The 23,853-nt window shown below is 36.3% G+C and overlaps 1 protein-coding gene across 1 annotated transcript; it reads right to left on the bottom strand.

Moving 5' to 3' along the window:
- Positions 1-17,911: 17,911 nt before the first annotated feature.
- On the bottom strand, positions 17,912-18,529 carry LOC124370617. Its single transcript, XM_046828908.1, has one exon. The coding sequence runs from the start codon at positions 18,527-18,529 to the stop codon at positions 17,912-17,914; it is 618 nt and encodes a 205-aa protein (XP_046684864.1).
- Positions 18,530-23,853: the final 5,324 nt, after the last annotated feature.

Raw genomic sequence — 23,853 nt, 5'->3', positions numbered from 1 at the left:
AATCACCAAAATTTATGCACACTTACAAAAACGTACGGCTTTATATGCTTTCAATAATATGACTGGGCCCTGTCCATAAATTCGTCTTCAAATGCAGAACGTGTAAACAAGTAAGTATATACAAATAATAATAAAAGTCTCATTTAAAGAAATTTATTATTAAAATATTTAATTTTCCAATGATTTTGTTTTTCATCATGAGCATTTTTCATTACTACGGGACAATTCTAGTTGACTTTTACAATTATGACAATATTAAACATTTATTTGCACTGAAACTTGAAAATATTTTTTTGCACAACAAAAAAGTGTATATGTTTTTTGTAGGTCTTTTTATGACGAATAACTTTCTCATTTGAAATTGTGAGCAAAAAAAATTTTTTTCACAGTGAAAAAGTGAAAAGTGAAAAAACCGTTTTTTGGTGACTTCAACGCCATCTATTTCATGCACTTTTTATTCTAGCACATCCCACTCAATAACGAAAGTTGTAGATAATAATGTTTTAATATTTTTTGTTAAATACAATTTTTTCACAAACTTACTGTTCTTGAGATAACTCGAATCTAAAAACTTCTTGACCATTTGACTTGCACTGAATCTTGAAAACACTTGAAAAAAGTTTATTGCACAACAAAAAAGTTTATATGTTTTTTGTAGGTTTTTTTATGATGAATAACTTTTGCATTTAAAAGTGCGAGCGAAAAAAATTGTTGGGCGGTGAAAAAGTGAAAAAAAACCGTTTTTTGGTGACTTTGGCGCCATCTATTTCATGCAATTTTTATTTTAGCGCATCCACCCAATGACAAAAGTTGTAGATAATAATGTCCTTGAAATTATGTGATTTTTCCACAAAATTTCCTTACAACGTACGTTCTCGAGATAAATCGAATCCAAAAACTTTTTGAGTTTTCTCAAAAACCCTTAACCGTACATTCTCAAAAACTCGGACTTAAGCTTTTCTAAGGCAACTTTAACGATTTATGCAAAAAAAATTAGGGTGGTCCGTTTTTGTAGTAAATTCGATACAGATTGACTGTACTATATGTAATTTTAGTGAGGAACTATATACTAGTTTGGACGTAGTGGCATTCAATATTGTAGATTATATTTCTGGTTACTTTGTAAGATCTATCTGTTTAAAACTTAATTGCGAGGAGTGCCTAAAGCTGTTATTAACAAAAGAAACTGCCACTAATAGAAATTCTTTGATATCTTGTAAGAATAGGGGTGGACTTTTACAGCCCTCAAATGGTGTTTCTTTTGTATGCAGGAAATTTTGAAAAATTGATTAAGTCTGAAATTTTAGACAGCAGTTTTATTGCAAAGAAAAATTTAATTAATTCTATGACATCAAAAGTATTGCAACACTGCATTGGTAGGGAAATTTTCACAACTGACAATCATTTTACACATCAAGATCCAGACACTAACCATTTCATATTACTTATTAAGGCAATATGTCTCAAAAACTCAGGCTTCACCATTTTTCGAAATTGTATAACGAAAAACTACATAAACAGAGAGTTCGTAATCATTTAACGAAAGCTGTAAAATTCCTTGGACAGTAGACTTCATATTCTCTCAGTCTTGTTCTTAAGTTATTTTTACAAAAAAATCATACAAGTAATAACATATATATATACGTGGTGGATTATAGAATTTGTATTATTGGAAGTTGGATGTTTTTTTTAAGAATGATCAACTAAAATATACTTCGCTGGAATGTGTGTACATTTTATTTCATTGTAAGTAAGGAATATAAACTAAATACCATAAAGATACTGTAAAAACTATTCTGTAACCTGTATAGAATGTTAGAAATCATTCATTGATATATACTGTAACACCAAATAAACAGTAACATTGTAAACTGTAACATCACATAAAAAGTAAACTTACTATTTAAGTTAGACATTTAAGTTATTCCGTATTGTAAAAGGTTTAATTTATAGGATATTGCTTTAAATACATATAATATTTCATTTTATTATGTACTTCTTGTGTTTGAAACCCGCTACAACGATTAGTTGATTATTTAATCAAATTTAGATATATTCCCATAATAAGTTACTAATGTTTATAGATTTGAGTATAAACCAGGTTGAGCATTTACACATTTAACCTATTTGCAGCGTATGGAGGCGAGGCGGCGGGCACGTGTTTGCGCCGCATGAAATTTGTATCTGCTTTATACCTCGTTTCTCGACAAACTGGTCACTCCAAAAATTTATAAAATAATACTATTGTAAAATTTGGTTTATTATCTCAAACTTTCTCGCAGACGAAACTCGCCTGACCAATAAATAAAAAAAGTAGCAGGCGACTCATAATTTCATGTTCATCGCCAAAGCTCAATTTGGTTTTTAATTAATTAATATTTATTTTATAACACTTGTAATAAACTTTTAAAATGTTTATCTACTACATCATCATTGCCATAGTATTGACTACAAAATTGTGAAATTTCAAGTTTTTATCCCAACTCTAACTGTATAATCCAACGGTGTTAGTGAAACGCGGTGAATTAAAATGTATACTCGCCGCGAGCTGGTGCCCGGCCGGTTTGTCACCAGAGTGGGTGTGGGTTGGCTTCAACTGCCGTAATGTATTGGGTATAGGGATTTTCAGTCTATGTTCTTCTTTGGTCGCTGAAAACATGTGCATACAATTATAGAAAAGCTGCCATAATAAACAACAGGCACAAATACTTATTTTGGAGCTGGTGAGGAGGTGTCCTTAAAATTGAAAGGTCGGCCTCTCTCAAAAGAAGAATTTTTGAGACAGTTTAATGCATCATTCCCGTTACTTTACAACAGACCACGACTAATAAACAAGGAAAAACTGCGAGATGACCTTGCTTTGTTGAAGTACATTCCAAGTGTCCATCATGACTACTACAGAAGCTTGGTTTATTTTACTATTCTAAGTATATTACTTCACCAGTTGTTATTATTTAAGATTTATTTTAAACATTGTGTAAACATTTTTCATTTAACATTATGATACTTAGGTCTATCAACCTGTAATTAAAACACCATTTAAAATCATACTTGTCTAATTTATTGCTGACCTTATTCCTAAATAATTTTGATTTTACATTATTTTCAAAAAGCAATTATAGTGCTAGTAAAGTTTCTTTAGTTATATGACAACTTTTTGAACTGAGCCATGTTCCCGTTCCTGTTCTGTACCTTCAATATTCTTGGCACTCTTATAGTGTGAAAATGCCACACAATAGTGAGTTATAGCATCGCGTAATACCCATAGTTTTATCCCCCACCTGTGATGTTTTTGTGGCATGTATTGTGTTAGCCCAATACGCTTTTTCGTGCCCACTAGTGACTCATCAATAGATAGTGCTTGGTTTGGGATATAAAAATGTCGGAAAAGCCTATTGGCATGATGTATAATTGGTTGAAACCGACCACAAGGCCTGTACCCGGGTTCACCACGTTCTGGTAAATTAGACACATCAAGAATATGGAAAAAAATCTATATTATTTCAAATCTATTTCGGCTCATTAGTTTCCGAAACCAGGAGGTTGACTGAGATGTCTTAGTGCTCCAATAACTTTTTATTGTTGGTTTTCTAAGGAGCCCCAAATTGAAAATTATGGCCAAAAAAGCCTTCATTTCAGGAATTTTTATGCTAACCCATTCCTTAAATCTGCTTTGTGGTGATAAAAAGCCTGAATGAGTTTCCAGATAACTGGTAGCATATCTGTTTGTCTCCGTAGAAAATGTAGTTATCAAATTGGTGGTAAGGAAAAGTTTTAAATACATTATTGGTTTCGAGTTTTGAGGGGGGCAATGCTTTGGGCCTGGTAGTTCCGCATGTTCAAACGTGTATTGAAATCCAGGATCTTCGTTTTCAACTACTTCGTCCCAACTCTTTTCTGGATCACCTCTTGCTGTAGTTTCCCTACGATTATCTGGTGTAGCTAAAACTCTCCTAGGCTGATGTCCTGTGATAGGTCTGCGCCTTCTCCTGATTAGATTGTCATGTATCTCTTCATCAGAAGAAGATAATTCATTAAAACAAGGCCTTGGTCTTATATTACTTTCAGTTAGGTTAGGCAATGAGGGATTGAAAGCTCTACGGCTATTATAATCTTCATCTGACATAATAAACTGCCAAAATCAGACCTTTGCATAATCAGTGGGTTCGGCAATGTATATCCACGACGACCTGTAGAAGTATATCGTGACCACATTTAAGAATTCACATCAAGATAAGGAGTTCAGAGAACACCAAACAAAAAAGAAGAGGAAGCATAAACCGATGACAGACATACAAATGGAAAAAGCATACCAAAATAAAATCCCTATAAGTAAAAGAAAGAAATCCGACTTAATGAGTTTGATAGATTCTAACCTGGTTCCAAGGTTTTATCAGGACTTTTTTACAAATCTTTAACCCTTTCTACTCGAATAGAGTTTTTAGAAATATTCCTTACAAGTCGTATGTCCACTGGGAATGGCCGCGCTACTGTTTATACCGGCTCCGCTTTCATATTACAGTCTTGTTCTTCCTAGCTCGTACGGCCACTGTGAGTGGCCAATACATAATCCGCTGAACGCTCGCATGGCCACTGGGAATGGCCATTGCACTTTGTATCCATGGAAACTATTTTTTTGGATGTTTTAAATTATACTAGTTACACTAAATTGTGCTGCGACCTATAGGGAATCTCTTGAACTAGGTAGAAAAGCGCGGTACTTTCTGCCTATTATATAATCTCTGTTCTATTGGCGGCCAACTTGACTCTATACCAGCTGTTTTTATTTAAACATCTGATCCTTGTGATTGGAATAGGAGACTTTCTGTTTCAATTATCGTGTGCTAATCGCTGTGTGTAAAGTTTGATAAGTGCAGCAATATGGATAAAGACTTTAATTTAAACACCTGATCCTTGTGATTGAAATAGGAGACTTTCTGTTTCAATTATCGTGTGCTAATCGCTGTGTGTAAAGTTTGATAAGTGCAGCAATATGGATAAAGACTTTAATTTAAATTCCGATGAAATCATCAGACATGTGTTTGAATCAGATTCAGATTGTGGAAACGTTGATTCAGATCACGAAAGTGATGTTGACTCAAACTTAGGTGAAGAGTACGAGGCATTGATTAACAGTGAACTGAGTGATGGACTAGGTTATGTTGGAAACGGAACTCAAGAAGATACAGAAGTTGAAGAAGAACAGTTGGACGAAATTAGAGAAGAGGAGGAGAACGAAATCAGAGAAGAAGAGGAGGTGTGGTGGGAATGGACTGAAGGTGATACAAACTTTGTTAAATTTCAGTGGTCAAATGACTCAGGTTACAAACCACCACTAGGGCAAAATCCAACTTCGCCCCTTGAATATTTCCAGCTTTTCTTTACAGATAATCTCATATCTGAAATAGTTAAAGAAACTAATAGATACGCGAATGAAAAAATAAAAAAAACACTCCATTGCAGAAACGATCCATGTGGTGGTCATGGAAAGATGTAGATCTGATAGAAATGAAAGCTTTCCTAGGAGTCCTAATAAACATGGCAATGAACCCTAAGCCAGAACTCGGTGACTATTTCTCCACGGATTGGATTGACTACCAGCCTTTTTTTAAAGACGTATTATCAAAAGAGAGAGTTTTACAGATATTTTGGAATCTCCACATAAGTCCTCCTCCAACTGGCCCAATCCATGGGACCTTGACAAGATTTGGGAAAGAACGCAATGTGGTGCTGTACTTAGACAAAAAGTACAGGGAATACTATGTGCCAGCATTGACGAAAGTACTGTTGGATTTAAGGGGAAAATTTCTTTCAAGGTCTATAACAAAGACAAACCCACCAAATGGGGGATAAAGGTGTTTGTTCTATCTGAATCCAAGTCTGGTTACATTTGTGCCCTGGAACCATACTTTGGAAAATGCACTACAGACAAAATGATTCGGCAAGACTTAGGTGTCACCAGTCGAGTTGTTTTACATCTTGTTAATAAGATTAAAGAAACCTATGGTAACATTGAAGGCCTACATGTGTTTACCGACAGGTATTACACTAATTTGAATTTGGCTCAGGCACTCTATGAAATGAAAATCCATTTAACTGGCACTATTATGAGAAATAGAAAAGGCTTACCAGAGCAAGTTAGACCAAAAAGAAGTAAGAAGGGGAGTAATAGAAGAGAAGTTACCCAAGTAAAGTTGAAGAAGGGCTAAATTAAAGCCTTCAGAAAAGACGACAAGTACAATCTTTTGCTATGGAAGGATTCAAATGAAGTAACAATGTTGAGCACTTTGTATGATAGTAGCACACAAACTGTGAGGCGTGTTGTTAAAAGAGGGGTAATAGAAGAGGTGAACAAGCCTACTGTTGTATGTAAATACAACGAATCAATGGGAGGTGTAGACATTGCCGACCAATATATTTCGTCATACAGTTTCACCAGAAAATCACTAAAGTGGTGGAGGAAAATTTTTTTCTGGTTGGTCGAAACAGCCATCGTAAACGCGTATTTGTTGTTCAACATGAACCAAGACAAAAAAGTCAGACAGAAAAAGTTTCGAAAGGAGCTCATTAAAGGACTTGTTTCTGATGTCAGAAATGTCAAGAAACGTGGAAGACCATCAGAGATACAGGATGAAGAGAGATTAAACGGAAAGTTGCACATAATTTGGCCCATGGGGCCTGGTAAATCTAAGGACTGTTTTGTGTGCAGTGACCGAAGTGCTGGTGGATCAAGGAAGCGTACCAAGTACATATGCAAAACGTGCACTGTACAGCCTGGTTTGTGCATTGGACCATGTTTTGAGCAATACCACACAGCTAAAAAACTCAAAGTTTAAAAAAATACACCAGATAGTTATTATTGTTTTAGTGTTTTAAATACAACAAAGATTTCATGTAAGCTCTAATCAATTTCATTTAATTAATTATTAACCCATTGGCGACGGATGACGTATATTGCCCGTCATTATGTATACAGCGCGTAAAGACGGATGACGGACAGTGTCCGTCATGAATTTTGGGATTTGTTTCAATCGATATAATTCTCGGTTATTTGTATGGTTATTCCGTTCACCAACAAGCGATCGATAGTTGAAATCGTATTATTCGGTATCTAACATCCGAATACAGAAACTGAATGCAAAAACCGAACATAAACCTGAATACCGTAACTGTTTGCAATAGAACAGCGATCAGTCGAGCAACATGGCGTCTCGCGATGAAGTGTTTCTCCGTTCGTCGGAGTTATCTGCGTATGTGGATAATGTACTGAATGAAAGTGATAGTGATAGTGGTGATTTAGATGGCGAAACTGTGAATATCAATGACGATAATGATGAAATCAGTGACAATGACGGGCGAAGTGATAGTAGTGATGACGATGACGACAATGACAATAGGCCTAACCTCCAAACTTGGACCTGGACAAATGACACAAACACAGTAAGGCAAATCAACTTTACTGGAAATTCAGGTATAAATCCAATTGTTTTCCAGGCAACTGAATGCTGATTGTACAGAGCTAGATGTATTGAATCAATTTTCTAACCAATGAGTTCTGGGATAAAGTTGTAAGTGAAACTAACAAGTATGCTAGGGAGAAAATTCTTGGTGGAGGTGATGTTTAGGCCTAATAATAATTGGACTGATGTAACCAAGGATGAAATGAAGGCTTACTTTAGCCTTGTTTGTTTTGATGTCACAAAACCCAAAACAAAAAGTAACTGACTATTGGTCTCGCAGACAAATAATTCATTGTCCTATCTATAGTGAGGTTATGTCACGCGACAGATTCAAATCTATTTCTAGATACTTACACTTTTCATCCTCACTTCTGCAAACTGACAAACTAAGGAAAATCCGACCAGTTGTTGAAATTACTTTTGTCATCATTCAAAAGGGTATTCAAACCTGGAAAGTTTTGTTGTATTGACGAAAGTTTGATGTCCTTCCGAGGAAGGTTAGCCTACATCCAATTCAACCCTTCAAAAAGGGCTAGGTTTGGAATTAAGATTTATAAGGTATGTGATTCTGTAACAGGGTACTGCTACAATTTTCAAGATATACACTGGGAAGGAAATTACCAATGACACTACAATGCTAGTTAGTGAACAAGTTGTTTTGACAATGACAGAAGACTTAGTTGGTGAAGGTCGACTTATGTTTATGGACAATTGGTATTCATTCGCCAAACCTTTTTTTGGAGCTCCTAAACAGAGATACTTATTGCATTGGTACATTGAGAGCCAATAGAAAAAATGTTCCCAAGGAAATAAAAAAAGAAAAACTGAAGAAAGGGAGAAATAACATTTCGCTCAAGTAATAACATGTTGTGTCTGAAATGGAAAGATAGGAAGGATGTGACAATGCTTTCAACATACCACGAGAGACCAGATTTCCAAGAAGTAACTTCTCAGCGAGAAAGTAGAAAACAAAATCCAGTAGTAAGCCTCAAACCAAATGTTGTTGTAGATTACAACAAGTATATGTGTGGGGTAGACAAGCAGGACCAAAAACTTTCCTCCTTTCCAGTAATGCGTAGGAGTGCCAAAGGGTACAAAAAAATATTTTTTTAACCTTTTTGATATTGCATTATGTAATGCTAGTATTGTACACAACTTGGTCATTAAAAAGAAAATTCATCTTTCAGAATTTAGGCTAAACATTGTTGACCAGTTACTATCAACAGTTCAGCTTCCTGATAGGCCTTACAGGAGGGAGGCCTTCACTAGACCAACCAATGAGGCTACAATGTAAACAATGGGGGACATTTTCATTGAAAAAATTCCTCCAACAAACAAAGCTAGACCATCCAAAAGATGTAAAGTGTGTTATGATCACGGAAGGCGATCAGAAACAATTTACCAAATGTAAAAAAATGTAAAGTTCCTTTACATTTGGAGAACTGTTTTGAAATTTTTCATACAGTAAATAAATACTAAAAAAAGTAAAAATGTATTTGTAATTATTTGTAAATATATACCACACATGAATTCCACAACAAAAACTTTTTACAGGTAAGTTATACCACCATAACTGAAAAAAACTATTAAACGTTTTTTAAACAAAAAAAAACTCAGTCCTGGGTTGTCACAATAGCGTTAAAATCTCAGTCTCCAATGGGTTAACATGTATATTTTAATTTTATAAATAACAATTATTATTAAGCCAGAAAAACATCTTTATTTTAAATAAACTTCATTGATATAACTAAAACAATACTTTGTAGTTTTAGTGTTTTCAATACAACAAAGATTTCATGTAAGCTCTAATCAATTTCATTTAATTAATTATTAATATGTATATTTTAATTTTATAAATAACAATTATTATTAAGCCAGAAAAACATCTTTATTTTAAATAAACTTCATTGATATAACTAAAACAAAGTTTTAAAACAAATGTGTTTGCTTGTCTTGAAATGCCTTGTACATCCATTTCAGGTGAATGTTGATAAAATAATTGCGAGCTGATGACACCAGCCAGCCAATATGGCGGCCGAGTTGCGACAGACGAGTGAGCGGCCACTCACGGTGGCCATGCGACCTGAGAGATCTGTGCAAGCGAGAAATAATGCAAGTTATGTAAGTGTAGGGCACGGCCACTGACAGTGGCCATTCGAGTGCAAAGGGTTAAACTTACACCTATGGTATTCATTTAACTACTGACAAATAATTGATGTTATACCGTCTTGTACATCTAGTAATACAATATTTTTTATTGTTTAAATTGGGTGTTACTTATTCACTATTCCTAAGTGTTATAAAGCTTCACCATTTTCATAAATGCTATTTTATGGTAAAAAGAAAACTGGCACAACTCAAAATTATTTATTAAAAAATATTGTTTTATTAAAGTTATTAGTTGATTACTTCAAAACCAATTTTATTAACAATGACATTAGTTACTTTAAGTGTAAAAAAATTATTAGGCATAAATAATACAACATAGGTTTAGTCTAGATAGTGCAAAAGGTAAGTTTAAAGTTTATTTTGCTTCTTCTGAAAAATGACTATTTTTTAGTTGTGCCACTATTCTCGTGCATGTGCGATATTGTTTTATTTGTTGACATTTATGTGATTAATCATGTGTGAAGTATGTGCATATAATTACTGACGTATTGAACTAGCTAAACTGTTAACACCTTAACCGAAACACCGGTCCTCAGGTACCAATTGGGAAATTTCTTTCTACTTGTTGGCAATACTGCTTATCAGATCTATTCGACGGTCCCAGTAGCTTCCCCCCTCCCACAACTCCCCCCAAACAACCAGGTTTTGTTCAGTTTTACACAAGGCCTTTGCCGTTACTTATCGATTTTTAAAAACTCTGCCGGACTGACGTACCGGATGTTTCAGTTAGTGAAAGTTTGTTGAGGTCTCATGTACCGGGTGTTTCGCTTTGCGTTTCTCAGTGACTAAAACGAATATAGTAGTGTTCAACTTCCAGTTTTTTATTACTTTATTTATTTGTAGACATTAATAATGGAAGAACCTGGTTCAAGTAGAAAAGTTTCAGTGCGAGCTAGGGACTTTGCTAATTGAGTTACGGAGATGTTAGCCAGTGACATAATTGATGATGACTCTGAAGAGAGTGACTTTTTTGATGATTTGGATGCGGAATCCAGATTGGAGAGAGCCTGAAGGTGAAGTCAGAAATCCTTCCTGTTCCAGCCATTACAGCTCAACATCAGAGGATGATGAAAACAGTGTTGGTGAGGACGAAGATCGTCAGTTGGAGGGTGAGTCTGATGATACTCCAAATAATTTAGTAGATACAGATATGCCAGAATATGTATTTGGCCGCCTTAGAAAACGTGAACTAGGACCGACATATCCTTGGCGTACATTAGAGCCAGAGGCAAATACAAGGGTGCGAACACCAGCTCGTAATATAATTACTGGTGGTTTACCTGGTTTGAGACTTCCAGCAAGAAGATTGGGTAATAACCCAGAGAAGTTGGCCATATGGAACTCATTGATTGATGAAACAATAGTCAATACTATTGTTCAACATACAAACACTAAGTTGAAGATTGTAAGATCTCGCTTGAGCCAAACAACAAATAAATATAATTATAAGGATACTTATGCAATTGAAATCAATGCTTTAATTGGATTACTGCTTTTGTCCTCAGTTTTAAAATCAAATAACGAAACAATTACCTCTGTATTTCAAAAAGATGCTGCTAACAGACCGTATTTCAATGCCACAGTATGTCCGTAAAGAGATACAAAATACTGCTATCTGCTTTGTGATTTAACGATAAGAGAACTCGCAATCAAAGAAAATCAAATCATATGATGAAGCAGCAGCTGCTATTAGTGAGATTTTCAATAAATTCGTTTGAAAACTCTCAAAACTTGTATTGCTTATCTGAACATGTAACTAATATTTCGAATTTACATGCCCCAGAAACCACACAAATATGGCATCAAAATTATGTGTCTGACAGATGCGAAGATATCTTATCTCCACAATGCCTATATTTACACCGGCAAAGGAAGTGATGGTCAAGGTTTATCTCAAGAAGACCAGAAAAAATAAAAGCAAACCAACCCAATCTGTTATAAAGACTGATGGAACCAATACAAAGAACCAACCGCAATGTAACAGCTGACAATTGGTTTTTCTAGCCTAGAAGTAACAGAAGAACTCGAAAAAGTTTGGTCTCACATACGTTGGGACAATGAGAAAAGATAAAAAAGATATTCCCCAAGAGTTTCTTCAGGACCCTTGTCCTGACAAAGAAAGGTCGGGACATCTCGCTATGGATTCAATGGTATGAGAACTTTGGTTTCATACGTTCCAAAAAAGAACAGAGCTGTAGTCCTCATCTCTACTATGCACCATGCCATTTTTACGGATGAACGAAGTGCAAAACCAGAGATTATACGGTTTTACAATAAAACAAAATGTGGAGTCGACATACTAGACATGAAATGTGCCATCTACACTACTGGGCAAAGAACAAGGCGCTGGCCTCTGGCTGTTTTTTTACCGCCTCCTTAGCATTGCTAGCATAAATGCTTGTATATTGTATTTATGCTACAAAGATACCCCTTCAACCACAAGATTTCAGTTCACCAAAAGTTTGGCCAAGGATCTTACAGAGCCTTATCTGAGAAGACGTCTGTGTACACCAAACCTTCCTCGTGATGTCAGAAGCTCAATCAACTTTGCCCTGGGCCAAAGAGAAGAAGCAGTTGCAGGTGTGCCTTCTGATAAAATGGAAAAAAGAAAAACCTGTGGGAAGTGCCCCTCAGCAAAGGAGAGAAAAAGTCAATACAAGTGTATTAGATGTGATATTCCTATATGTTTGGAATGTAGCCGCAAAGTGTGCAATGAGTGTGCCATTGACTGTGCGTAAAGAGTGATTGAAGGAACTGACCATAAGAAATGAAAAGGTTCTATATAACACTTTTATTGTTTCTCTAATGCTTTTATATTGTATACCATATTTATTTATGAATTTTTAAAGTATATTTTTTTATAGTTTTGTAAATAGTTATCTATGTTTTTTATACTTTTTAAAATTTCGTATACAAAATGTAATAATTAAATTTTTTACAACTCTATTACTAATATTACAATAATTTTTTTGTTAATACCTTATTTTAATATAATTGTGTAAAAAAGAAAGTTTCAATACTACAAAATTACGTTCCTGGTAAAATTTAACGTATTTTTCAAAAGTGTTTAGTGCTTATTGTATCTCTCTAAAATTTTTCAAGAATTTACTGTATATATCGTTTGAAAGTTAATGTAAAATAAATTGTCTTTGTGAAAGATGTCTACATTAATTTCTTAAACCATTCTCAAGCCGTTTTATTAATATTTTGCCGTAAATATACGTCGTTGAATCAAAATAGTGGTTACCGGTCCTCTAGGACCGGTGTTTCGGTATACGTTACCAAAATATGTTTCGGTTAAGGTGTTAAATAGTTACAGTAAACTCTCGATTATCCACGAAGTTTACCCGTGAATATAAATACCCTCGTGAATGCTTATATAGAAGAACTGGCTGCTAGGCACCACATCGCTGTCCTAGATGTGAACTAGGCAGCTGGCCAGACTCATCGTGGAGGCTCTTGACGGGTTGGGCGCCTTGACTGCTGCGGCCAAGAAGGTTGAGATTGCTCCTGACTCCTGTACTGCCGTCCCCCCGCCGATGGCGCCGCTGCCGCCGTCACTACTGCCGCCGCCACCACCCTCACTACCGCCGCCGCCGCCGCCACCGTCACTACCGGCGCCGCCACCACCGTCACCGTCACCGCGAACAGACTCTCTACAGCTGACTCCAGAGCCCCCGATGCCGACTACATCAGTCGTCTAGTATCAAAACAAGACACATCACTTGAACCAAATTTTTCAGGAAACACAAAAAACTAAATTAATTCTTTGTTTTAATAATTATATACTTTTATAATTTTTTTATAGTTTTTACTGATTTAGTCAATTATTTTCCCGAAGTTTCAAAATTTTATTTGTTTCATTATCTGCTTTAATAGCATTTTAATTTTTGATGTGTCTTAGTTTGAACTAATTGATGTATCTTGTTTTGCAACTTATATAAGAGATATGTCTTATTTTGAAAATAACATTTTTGATTTATCTGGTTAAAAAAAAAACAATTTAATAATCATAAAACATTATTATTTATTTAAAAAATGCTAAATCAAACAATGTTTTATTCATATTTAAAAATGAGCTCATTTTAGATTATTGATGATGAAGATGAAGGAATATAACAAAATATTAACCTAGGCCTTGATATTTCAAGTGACAACTTACATGACATCGTTGGAAACAGGGCCGGATTTCCGCATGTGCAGTATGTGCATCTGCACAGGGCGGCAAATTTTGGGGGCCGGCAAATTTTCTCAAAATATACCGGTAAATTTTTAGCTTTATATATAGAGGGCTGTTATTTCGTTATTATTACGAATGAAAATAAATAGCCGGCGTCTTTTCTCGGATAGTGTGGAAAAAGTTAAGCGGTCTACACACGTAGTCCAGGAATCAGGACTCCTTCACTCTCTTCGTCCAAGCAGTCAGAAGGGGTGTATTTGTTCGGTGACGTTGCTCGCAAAAAGTTGTGCAGAGCACAGCAGGCAAGCACAAAGTCTGATATGATCGAGACGCAAGGTGATAGGTTTTTGTAAAACTCCAAACCTAGCAACTAAAATACAAAAAACATTTTCGATGATTCGTCGTGCTCGCGAGAACCTGTAGTTACAAATTCGTCGCTCATAGTTCACTTGGCTTTCTAGGGTTAACCTAGGCCTTGATATTTCAAGTGACAACTTACATGACATCGTTGGAAACAGGGCCGGATTTCCGCATGTGCAGTATGTGCATCTGCACAGGGCGGCAAATTTTGGGGGCCGGCAAATTTTCTCAAAATATACCGGTACATTTTTAGCTTTATATATAGAGGGCTGTTATTTCGTTATTATATATTATTACGAATGAAAATAAATAGCCGGCGTCTTTTCTCGGATAGTGTGGAAAAAGTTAAGCGGTCTACACACGTAGTCCAGGAATCAGGACTCCTTCACTCTCTTCGTCCAAGCAGTCAGAAGGGGTGTACTTGTTCGGTGACGTTGCTCGCAAAAAGTTGTGCAGAGCACAGCAGGCAAGCACAAAGTCTGATATGATCGAGACGCAAGGTGATAGGTTTTTGTAAAACTCCAAACCTAGCAACTAAAATACAAAAAACATTTTCGATGATTCGTCGTGCTCGCGAGAACCTGTAGTTACAAATTCGTCGCTCATAGTTCAACACACTCGCATTGAATGGCTTCATCAAGTTTTCTCTCAGTTCAAATGCTTCGTCACCAATGAACACATATGGCAACAATGTGCCATCAGCCAAACTTGGTTGTGGTAGACCTAGAGTTGTCTTCACCATTTTTTCATACAAATCACAATACGATAAAACACCTCCATCAGAGACCCGTCCGTGTACACCAAAACTAAAATAGATCAATTTGTAGTCGTAGTCAGCGACACCCAGTAAGACTTGGCTGTGGAACTTCTTGTAGTTAAAAAAAGAATGATCCACTTCAAGGTGGAGGAACTATAGGAACATGCTTGTCATCTATGGCTCCCTCGCAATTAGGGAAGTACCATTGTTCATAGAACCCTCTTCCAATCTCCTTCCACTCTTCCTCGGTACTGGGGAACTGTAAATTAAAAACATGGCATTAATTACTTACAAAGAAGGCAAATTTGGTAACTTTATAGTTTCTATACGACCTAAGAAAATAAAAATTTCAAACTGTAGGAAATAACGCCCTGATTCCGAATATGATAATCTTTTACGTCGGGAAACCCCGGAAAATCTGAAAAACAGATTTTTTTCTGAAGTTGCTCATGTTGGTACTCAAATTAACGTTTTTCCAATGTTCCGGGGTTTTCCATAGATTTCCGTCACCAAAATTTATCAGTTTCGGAATCAGTGCGTTATTTTCTACACTTTGGAAAAAAAAAAAAACATTTTTTTATTTGTGAGGTATGTATGGAAAGTATATAAATCACGCAAATATTGAAATAAAACGCACCATTTCTAACTTACATGGTCATACAACAAGTTGGGGCATATTACGGAATTTCCGCACCAGGATTGCTAGTATTGAATTTATTTTCTCTTTTTAGGATTCTGATATTGATGACGCCGGTAATTCAGCTATCACTGCTTCGACGCAGCATGAGTCATCCCAGTTATTAAACAGCCAAAACGATAGCCCGGGGACACTATCTACACGTCCGTCTTCCTGCTCTTCCAGCATTTCTAGAAGTACAGGTCCAGGTCAATTCAAGCGCCAAAAAAAGGCAGAAGATAAAATATTGGCCACTGTTGGTGATAAGCTTGCTGATATTAAACGTGAAGACCGGTTCGATATATTTGGAAAAAATGTTGCTGGGAAACTTCGATCTTTACCGCAACAGCGCATATACGCAGAAAAGAAAATTAATGATGCACTTTTCGATGCGGAGGTTGGCGCTTTACAACAAATATCGACATTTAACATGTCCAATGCTTTTTTCCCACCTACACAACCCAACTATCAACAGCAGACATCTCAATCTCAGAGTTTACCAACCCAGTTCCCAGGTACATCTGGCGCACAGAACTTATGTCAGTATTATTCTAATTATGTTCCAAACACACCACAAAACTGAACATTATTTTATTTTTTGCCTTTCCCATTTATAATGTGTGACGTTTTAATATGAGCCACACTCGTATATTGTAAATTTTTGAACATTTAAAACTTTTGCCAGGAATTAAAAGGAGTGATGTTTAACCTTAAGGCGTTTTATTTTTTCAATTTCTACGAAGTTTATAATTTTTATTCGTAAGTGTAGGCTATCTACATGTTACTGATAAAATTTACCTTGTAGACATTATTTGTTACATGAGTAATATGTAATAAAACATTTTTTAAATCAAAACCTTTGATAACTTACCTTGCAGAATTCCTTCTTTAACACTTTTAACAGGGCTTTGCAGGTCTCTTCTATAATTTTGCCCAGTGCTTGTGGCGAAATTAAGGTTGAAAATTTCAAGTCTTCCAATGACCTTCCCGTTGCTAAATAGCGGAGGGTTGCTGTAAGGCGTTCATGGGGCGTTATTGCTGTTCGCATGTTCGTATCTTGTTTTTTAATCAGAGGAGAAACACGAGATAATAAGTCCAAATATGTATCCTCGTCCATCCTGATGCAATTGTGCCGGTCTTTTGAATGGAATCGCAGCTAATCCAAAATTTTAATATGTGAGTAATGAGTATTTAGCTTGTTTTTAAAGCCATATATTGGGCTTGATTCTGCGCTTTCTTCTTTTAACTATAACACATGCTACTGCACTACACATAAACAATAATTCATCATGTGAATACATGATCAAACACAGAGTGGTCTACACACGGTCAAAATAAACATGTATCATAAAAACGTAAAATAAAAACACAGGCTCAACTCTAATGGCGTTCACGGCGACTCGTGGATGGCAGGTCGAACTGACACACAGAAGTGAGCGTGTGGAGGCGATTGTTGCGTTCAGTTAGAAGTGAACACACCGAAGTGACACACCGAACTGACCGTGTGTAGCCCGCTTTAGGCGTACAGATAGATTACTCAGACATGAAACGGTTCGCGCATGAACGGGTGAGGAGTTTGAGGAGAAGTGCGGGCCGGGGTGGTTAAGGCTCGATGCACACTTGCGTATTTGCAAGTAGCGTGCACGCCGCGGGCAAGCTGCGTATGACCGCCGGCGGTTTAGCAGTAGTGAGTTGTTAGTTAAGGCTGAAGTACACGGGGCGTGTTTACAAGCTACAAGCCGGCGAGTTGGCGAGTGCGCTAGTTGTCGAGTACACATAAACATTCCACTCGCTCAGTAGCCAAGTAGCTGGCGTGTAGAAATATACCTGCTGTTTGTTGTTTCGTAGTGGTTTCCTGTTGACAAAATGAAGTGGAATGCGAATAACATTTCGTTGTTTTTACAACTGTATCAACAGTTTCCGGCATTGTGGATAAAAAATTGTGGATAAAAATTTTAACATTAAAGATAAAAATTACTGCAACAAATCGTTGAGGGATATGGTGTTTAAACAACTAATGTCTGAACTGGAAGAAAATCAGTTGTTGGGGCAAATGGATAAAAAGCAACTTACGGCAAAAATTAAGTCCATTAAAGATGTCTACAGAACGGAGTTAAATCAAATTGAGAAAAGTAAAAAGAGTGGATGTGGGGCAGATGACGTTTATGTGCCAAAACTAACCTGGTTCAACGATGCATGTTTCCTGAGTGAGGTTTTGGCAACAAGAAGCAGTCAATCAAATTTGGTAAGTAAATGTATTTACATGTTATTTTTAAATTTGATTACAAAAAATATTTTAAATACATTCTTTAAGGCCTTTTTAGTCCAAGTTTCTCCCATTGCCAGGGTAGAGGATTTTCTTCAGTGAAATATTTCATGAACTGTTGTCTGATCTGTATTGCTGTTCTGTTTGGATTGTTGCTGCCCAGTGAGGTCACTGGTCGTAAGGTGTTGGCATGTAACCTCCACTGACCAGGTGTTACTTCTCCTGTGTTTAAATCTTCTCTGTCCAGTGCTTTTTGTGGCATATAGTGGCCTGGGGAAGTCTTTCGCAACCAGTTATGCAAACTGCAAGCAGCCAAAATAACTCTATCGATGATGTCGGGTTTCAGCTCAATTGCTTTTGAGAACACTCGAAAACGCCAGGCAAGTATGCCAAAAGCATTCTCTGAAACTCTCCTGGCACGGGATGTGCGATAATTGAAAATTTTCTCTTCATCACTTAATCCATGTTTACTGAAAGGCTTCATAAGATCGGGTCTAAGAGGGAAAGCATCATCTCCGATAATAACATGGTCCTCAGGAAACCCAATTGTTTTATTTTCCATTGCAATGTTCAGAGAACTATTTCTGAACACTGCACTGTCATTGGCTCTTCCATTTCCTCCTACATCAACGTAAGTGAAGCAATAATCAGCATCCACCATAGCAAATAGTATGATGCTGTAGGTTTTCTTATAGTTGTAGTATACTGAACCTGAACCTGGAGGTCTTTTAATAAGAACATGTTTACCATCAATCGCTCCACAGCATCTAGGGAAATTCCAACGTTGGAGGAAAACCTTTTCAATTTTTTTCCACTCTTCAACAGTTGTGGGTACCTGAAAATGAAATATAGTTTATAACAACTTTTTTGCTACGGTATTAGTCCAGTCAGTGACGGTTTTTAATTTCCTTCTTTGTAATAGCTAATTATATATTTGTATTATATTAAGGTTTGTTTTTACATTGGGGAATTTTGATTCAGAAGCTAATTACAAATTTTCATGAAAATCAATGCTACTCTAAAACATTAGGAGGTACAGTAGAACTTCGATAATTCGTAGTTAAAGGGGCCGAGGATTTACTTCGAATAGGAGGTCGAATTATCTTTTGTTTTTTTCTCGGCTAGAGACACTCGTACTCGGTTCTTGCAACTCAACTATGGTACTGAATAACGATACACATGATGCTTTCAGTCCTAAGTCCTAGTATGATGCTTACAATCCTAAACAACATGAACGAAAATGAGGCTCAAGTACGAATTATAGCATGTTCTGGCCTACATTACTACGTATTATAGAAGTTACGACGAACTGAGACCATCTGGGCAGCGAAATTACTACGAAATAAGGAGGGGACCGAAATGCATTGTTTTTCTACGAATTATAACGGTTATTTCAAGGGACCGAGGTTTTACTACGAATTTTGGGGAACTAAGAATTATAGAGGTCCGAATTATCGAAGTTCTACTGTAATACAGTATTTTTACTGTCATTGACTGGACTATAAATAATGCATAAAAATTACATAAAATTATTAGCAGTTTTTGTCCTTTTTTAGGATGCAAGCCAAACTGATATTGCAGAAAAAGATGAGGAAGGGAACTCTATTGACCAAGATGAGCCTGACATCGGGGGAAAAATCACTGCTCAATCATCTGAAATTATGAAGCCACCTGAGCAGCCGAAAAAAAGGTTAAAAAAAATCAGATAGTATACCAGACAAAGAAATAGCTCAAGCTATCCAACAAATATATAGCAAACAAATCTATTGAGGACAAGCCGTATGACCTGTTTGGCAGGTATGTCGCATCAGAAATGCGTCAGCTACCTAATCGGGCAGCCATCCTGCTACAGCAGGAGATACAAAATTGTATCACTCGTTGTAAGTTAAACACATTGGACGATGGATCAGTTCAACATCAATATGACAAATTTCCTTCATTGCAATCTCCTCAATCAATAGCGTCCGTTTGTTATTCAAACGAGGAAGAGGACATATTGAAAAGAGCAATGATAAATACGTTTGTAAACATTTAATTAATATATTATGTATCAAAAGCATTTCATTTTGTTCAAGATAAATTTTTAAATACAAGTTTTGAGATTGAGAAGTGTATATTTACCATCCTTTTCCATATTTCAAACCAACGTTACTTAATACAAGGGCAAAATGTTCTTCATTCATGCAAGTTTTGAAAATAAAAATAAGATAAAATATTTACACTTACATTAATAAATGGACGAAGCACGCAACAAATCTCCGTAAGTACATGTGGTAAGAACCTGGATATTGTTGTTTCTGGAACTCGAAACAGGTAGGTACTCCAAAGATTTAAACGAATCACCAGTCGCTAAATATCGTAATGTTATTTCTAATTTTGTGGTTACTGGAATCGCCATTCTCATTCTGTCCTGCTTTGACAACTTTCCGCGAACCATTTCCAGTAGCTCATCAAACTGTTCACCTGTAATTCTTAACATATTTCTATAGGCTGCATTGTCTTCGTTCTTCAGCTCTTTCAGTAATGTATGTGATGCACCATATTCAGTACGTCTTCCTACCCACGGTTTCACCCACACTTTCCTCTTCTTCCGTTTCGCGTTTTGTCGCCTAATTAACTCTTTTTTAATCACTTTTGATAGAACTAAAACTCCCGATAGAACTAATTCCTCCGACATTTTCAAGACCGTTCTACTCGTTGCTTCTGGACAATCCACAAGCTACTGTGAGTACACTTGGCTAGTTTACAATCTTAATCGCTCAAAAGCCGGCGAGTGGCGTGTAAAGTCGCCGGCAGAGTAAACTTTTTCAAGAGCTTTTTTAAAAGCAGCTTTTAAGCGAGTGCAGTGAGTACACTGGGCTAGTTTACGAGCTGCTTGTAAAAAAGCCGGCTTGTAGCTTGTAAACTCGCCCCGTGTACTTGACCCTTTAGGGTAAAAACATAGTGGAGCAGCGAGTGAAGAGTCAAGCAGTGAGTCAAGCTGCGCGTCATTAAATATGCAATATGTTTAGGTTGACCCGAACATAGTGAGGCGCCAAGAAGCGCTTCATGCATCGACATGAATCTTGACTCGCCGCTCGTGAAATCATAAACGATTTCTTTGCAGCGCAGCTCCAGTTGACTCGGGGCTTCCTGCGCAAGTGATTATTGTAACATAATCTACAAAAATGAACGTGTAGGCCTTTGTTATTTCGATCCGGAATCGTGAAGCTATATGGAACCAACAACTGAGTGACCACCATAATAGATATACGTTGGACAAGCTTTGGAAGGAGGTTGGAGCAGAAAATAATTGTTCAGGTACGTTTGTGTATCTATTAATTGTATTTTAAACATTATACATTTAAGTAGATATATAGCCAATTTTTACTGCAATAAGCTTGAAGTACAGTACAGTATATTCATTATAAGTTATAATTACAATAATAGGCTACTTTGTTCATTCTTTCGGAAAATGAATCATATTTTCGTTAAAGTATTGTGTGTATGTGTCCCGCATAAGAAGAGCATCACTTGACTGACGACCTCTCTGCCGCTGCCTTCTTGGAACCTGAATATTCTTGGGTTGAACTGTTTTGACCTCTGTCAAATGCCTCTCAAAGCCTTCTCGATCTATAATAGTATTTTGAAGAACACATACACTCTTAATTATCATATCTGCAGTTTTATGATCTGTTTCAATATTCTTAGATAATAGTCTTCATTTTTAATACAAGATTCCAAACGTGCATTCAATACTTTTTCGAGCTCTTGTGTGCCTTTTATTAAAGACTGCTTTTTCATCATTAAGATTGTCCATATTGTAAGGTGTTAGAACACGCATAGATAAGGGGAAAGCTTCATCTGCGAGAAAAACCAAAGGCGTTTTGACATTAGTTCCAGGTAAACAAGCATCATCCGGAATATCAAGCTCATTATTTTTTAACATTTGGTAAAAGGCAGATGAAGTAAAAGTGGCTCCATCACTCTGTTTGCCGAATCCCCCGACATCAACTACAAGAAATCTATAATTTGCATCACAAACTCCTAATAAAACAATTGAGTAAAACTTTTTGTAATTATAAAACATTGTTCCTGAATTCGGTGGGCACAAAATTCTGACATGCTTTCCATCAATGCATCCTAAACAGTTTGGAAAACTCCATAATTGATAATAGTCTTTGCTTGTCTGGACGAAACATTCCTTTTGTGGGATGTGGCATATGAATAGGATGTAATACATTCCATATTTGCACAACGGTTTCTTTTACTATCTTGCTAACTGTGGACGCACCAACACGACGAAATGAGAATGATAAACTCTTGAATGAAGCTCCTGTCGCCAAGTATCTGAAAAAAGTAATAATAATACTAATTAATATTATAATTTTAGACTGAAATTATTGAAAGCATTCAATGATTTACAGACTCTTGAACGAATGAATGGATGGATGAATTGAGGCGGTAGCTGCAAGAAGGGCACATACCGCTATGTGCCCTTTTTGCGGAGAGAACGCAGAAAAACGATCCACCATGTCTTTGTACCATGTGTCCTGAAAATTTTGTGTTGATATCTTATGAGGTTGGTACGCCTGCCTTTTGTGTTAGCTGTCGGGTGATTTTCAGTGTCAGCTGACCGTGAGTTGTGTTTAACATCTACATCTTTGTTTTGCTGTGTTTGTTTACAATACTTAAAATAACCACATTTTATTACTAATATAGTTTTTACAATAATAATAGTAGATCTTCTCTTAGTTTTTTTTTTTTTTTTTTTTGTAGTTACTTTAGAGTTGACGTTTTCAGTTTTTATAAGAAGTGTGATAAATATAACGGACAGTGAGTGAACTCTCAGAAAACGGTAGGGGAGACCGGGGCCGGGTGCACTATTGGACTGGGGCATAATTGGACAATGGCTTTTATATGCTAGAGGGAAATTTTTGTCTCCCTTCAATTTCCCATTTTGGTAATGCCTGAGACGGTCACATTTCACTGTGGAAAGTTTGGTTATTGTGGCACATCTTCTTAGAAAATTGAGTTTCTAGTATTTTATGTTTTTTACCCAAAAATGAAGTTGATTTTGCATATTCACAAACTTATCTCTTTCACAGTAAGTATTAGCCTGAAACAATTGTGTCTATTATTTTGAAATTTGTTAGTTTAAACTGACTATGCAAATGGAATTCATTCATTTTGAGAGTTATGTGTCACTTCTTTCTGTAATCTTTCAAATTTTTATATCTTAAACCTACCTCGGGGCAGTTTTGGACAAAAGTATGGGGCACAATTGGACAAAACATTATTTTATGTTTTGTCATTGCCTACATACTGTTTTTTTGTTTTTCCAGGTTTAAAAGATGGTTAGGAAAAGTATATAAAGAAAAACAGACAGGGCTAATATTTCTGAAGAATCTATAGTAGCGGCATTAAATGACTATAGAAATGGTAACTACCGATCCATTTAGAGAAGCTGCCGAAGCCCATGGGCTTAAAAGTCGACCCTTACATTTCAGACTCAACAAAGTAAAGCAAAAGGAAGTCAACAATGAGAATAGTCTTATAGCTAAGTGAGGCCTAACAATGGTAATGGAGTTGATGAGCTTAACAATGAGGATCATGTCAATGAGCCTGTGGGCAATGAAAAATGTAAACTTTATTTCAAGAGGTTGAAGATGAGCACACCAGCCAGTAAAAGAGGTTACTATAGAAGATATGGCCCCTGTTTATAAACACTATAATAAATTCTCTAAAGTGGACAAGTGTATTTACACATGAACAAGAACAAAAAATTTGCTGTCTATTGCATTGAAAGGTCCCAGAATGAACTATGGCCTATTAACTTACATGATGGCCAGGGAATTAGCCTTCAAATATGCCTTGGCTTTGAATCTCGATCAACGCATACCTGCTATATGGCGTAGTACGACAGGCTTATCAGGAGAAGAATGGGCTAAACCATTTTATGAAGAGACATCAAGGACTTTCACTTCGCCAAGCAGAAAAGACTAG

This window comes from Homalodisca vitripennis, unplaced genomic scaffold (assembly GCF_021130785.1).
Source record: "Homalodisca vitripennis isolate AUS2020 unplaced genomic scaffold, UT_GWSS_2.1 ScUCBcl_310;HRSCAF=2033, whole genome shotgun sequence".
Lineage (NCBI taxonomy): Eukaryota > Metazoa > Arthropoda > Insecta > Hemiptera > Cicadellidae > Homalodisca > Homalodisca vitripennis.
The sequence above is the reverse complement of the archived record's forward strand: the minus strand, read 5'-3'. Positions and strand labels throughout refer to the sequence as shown.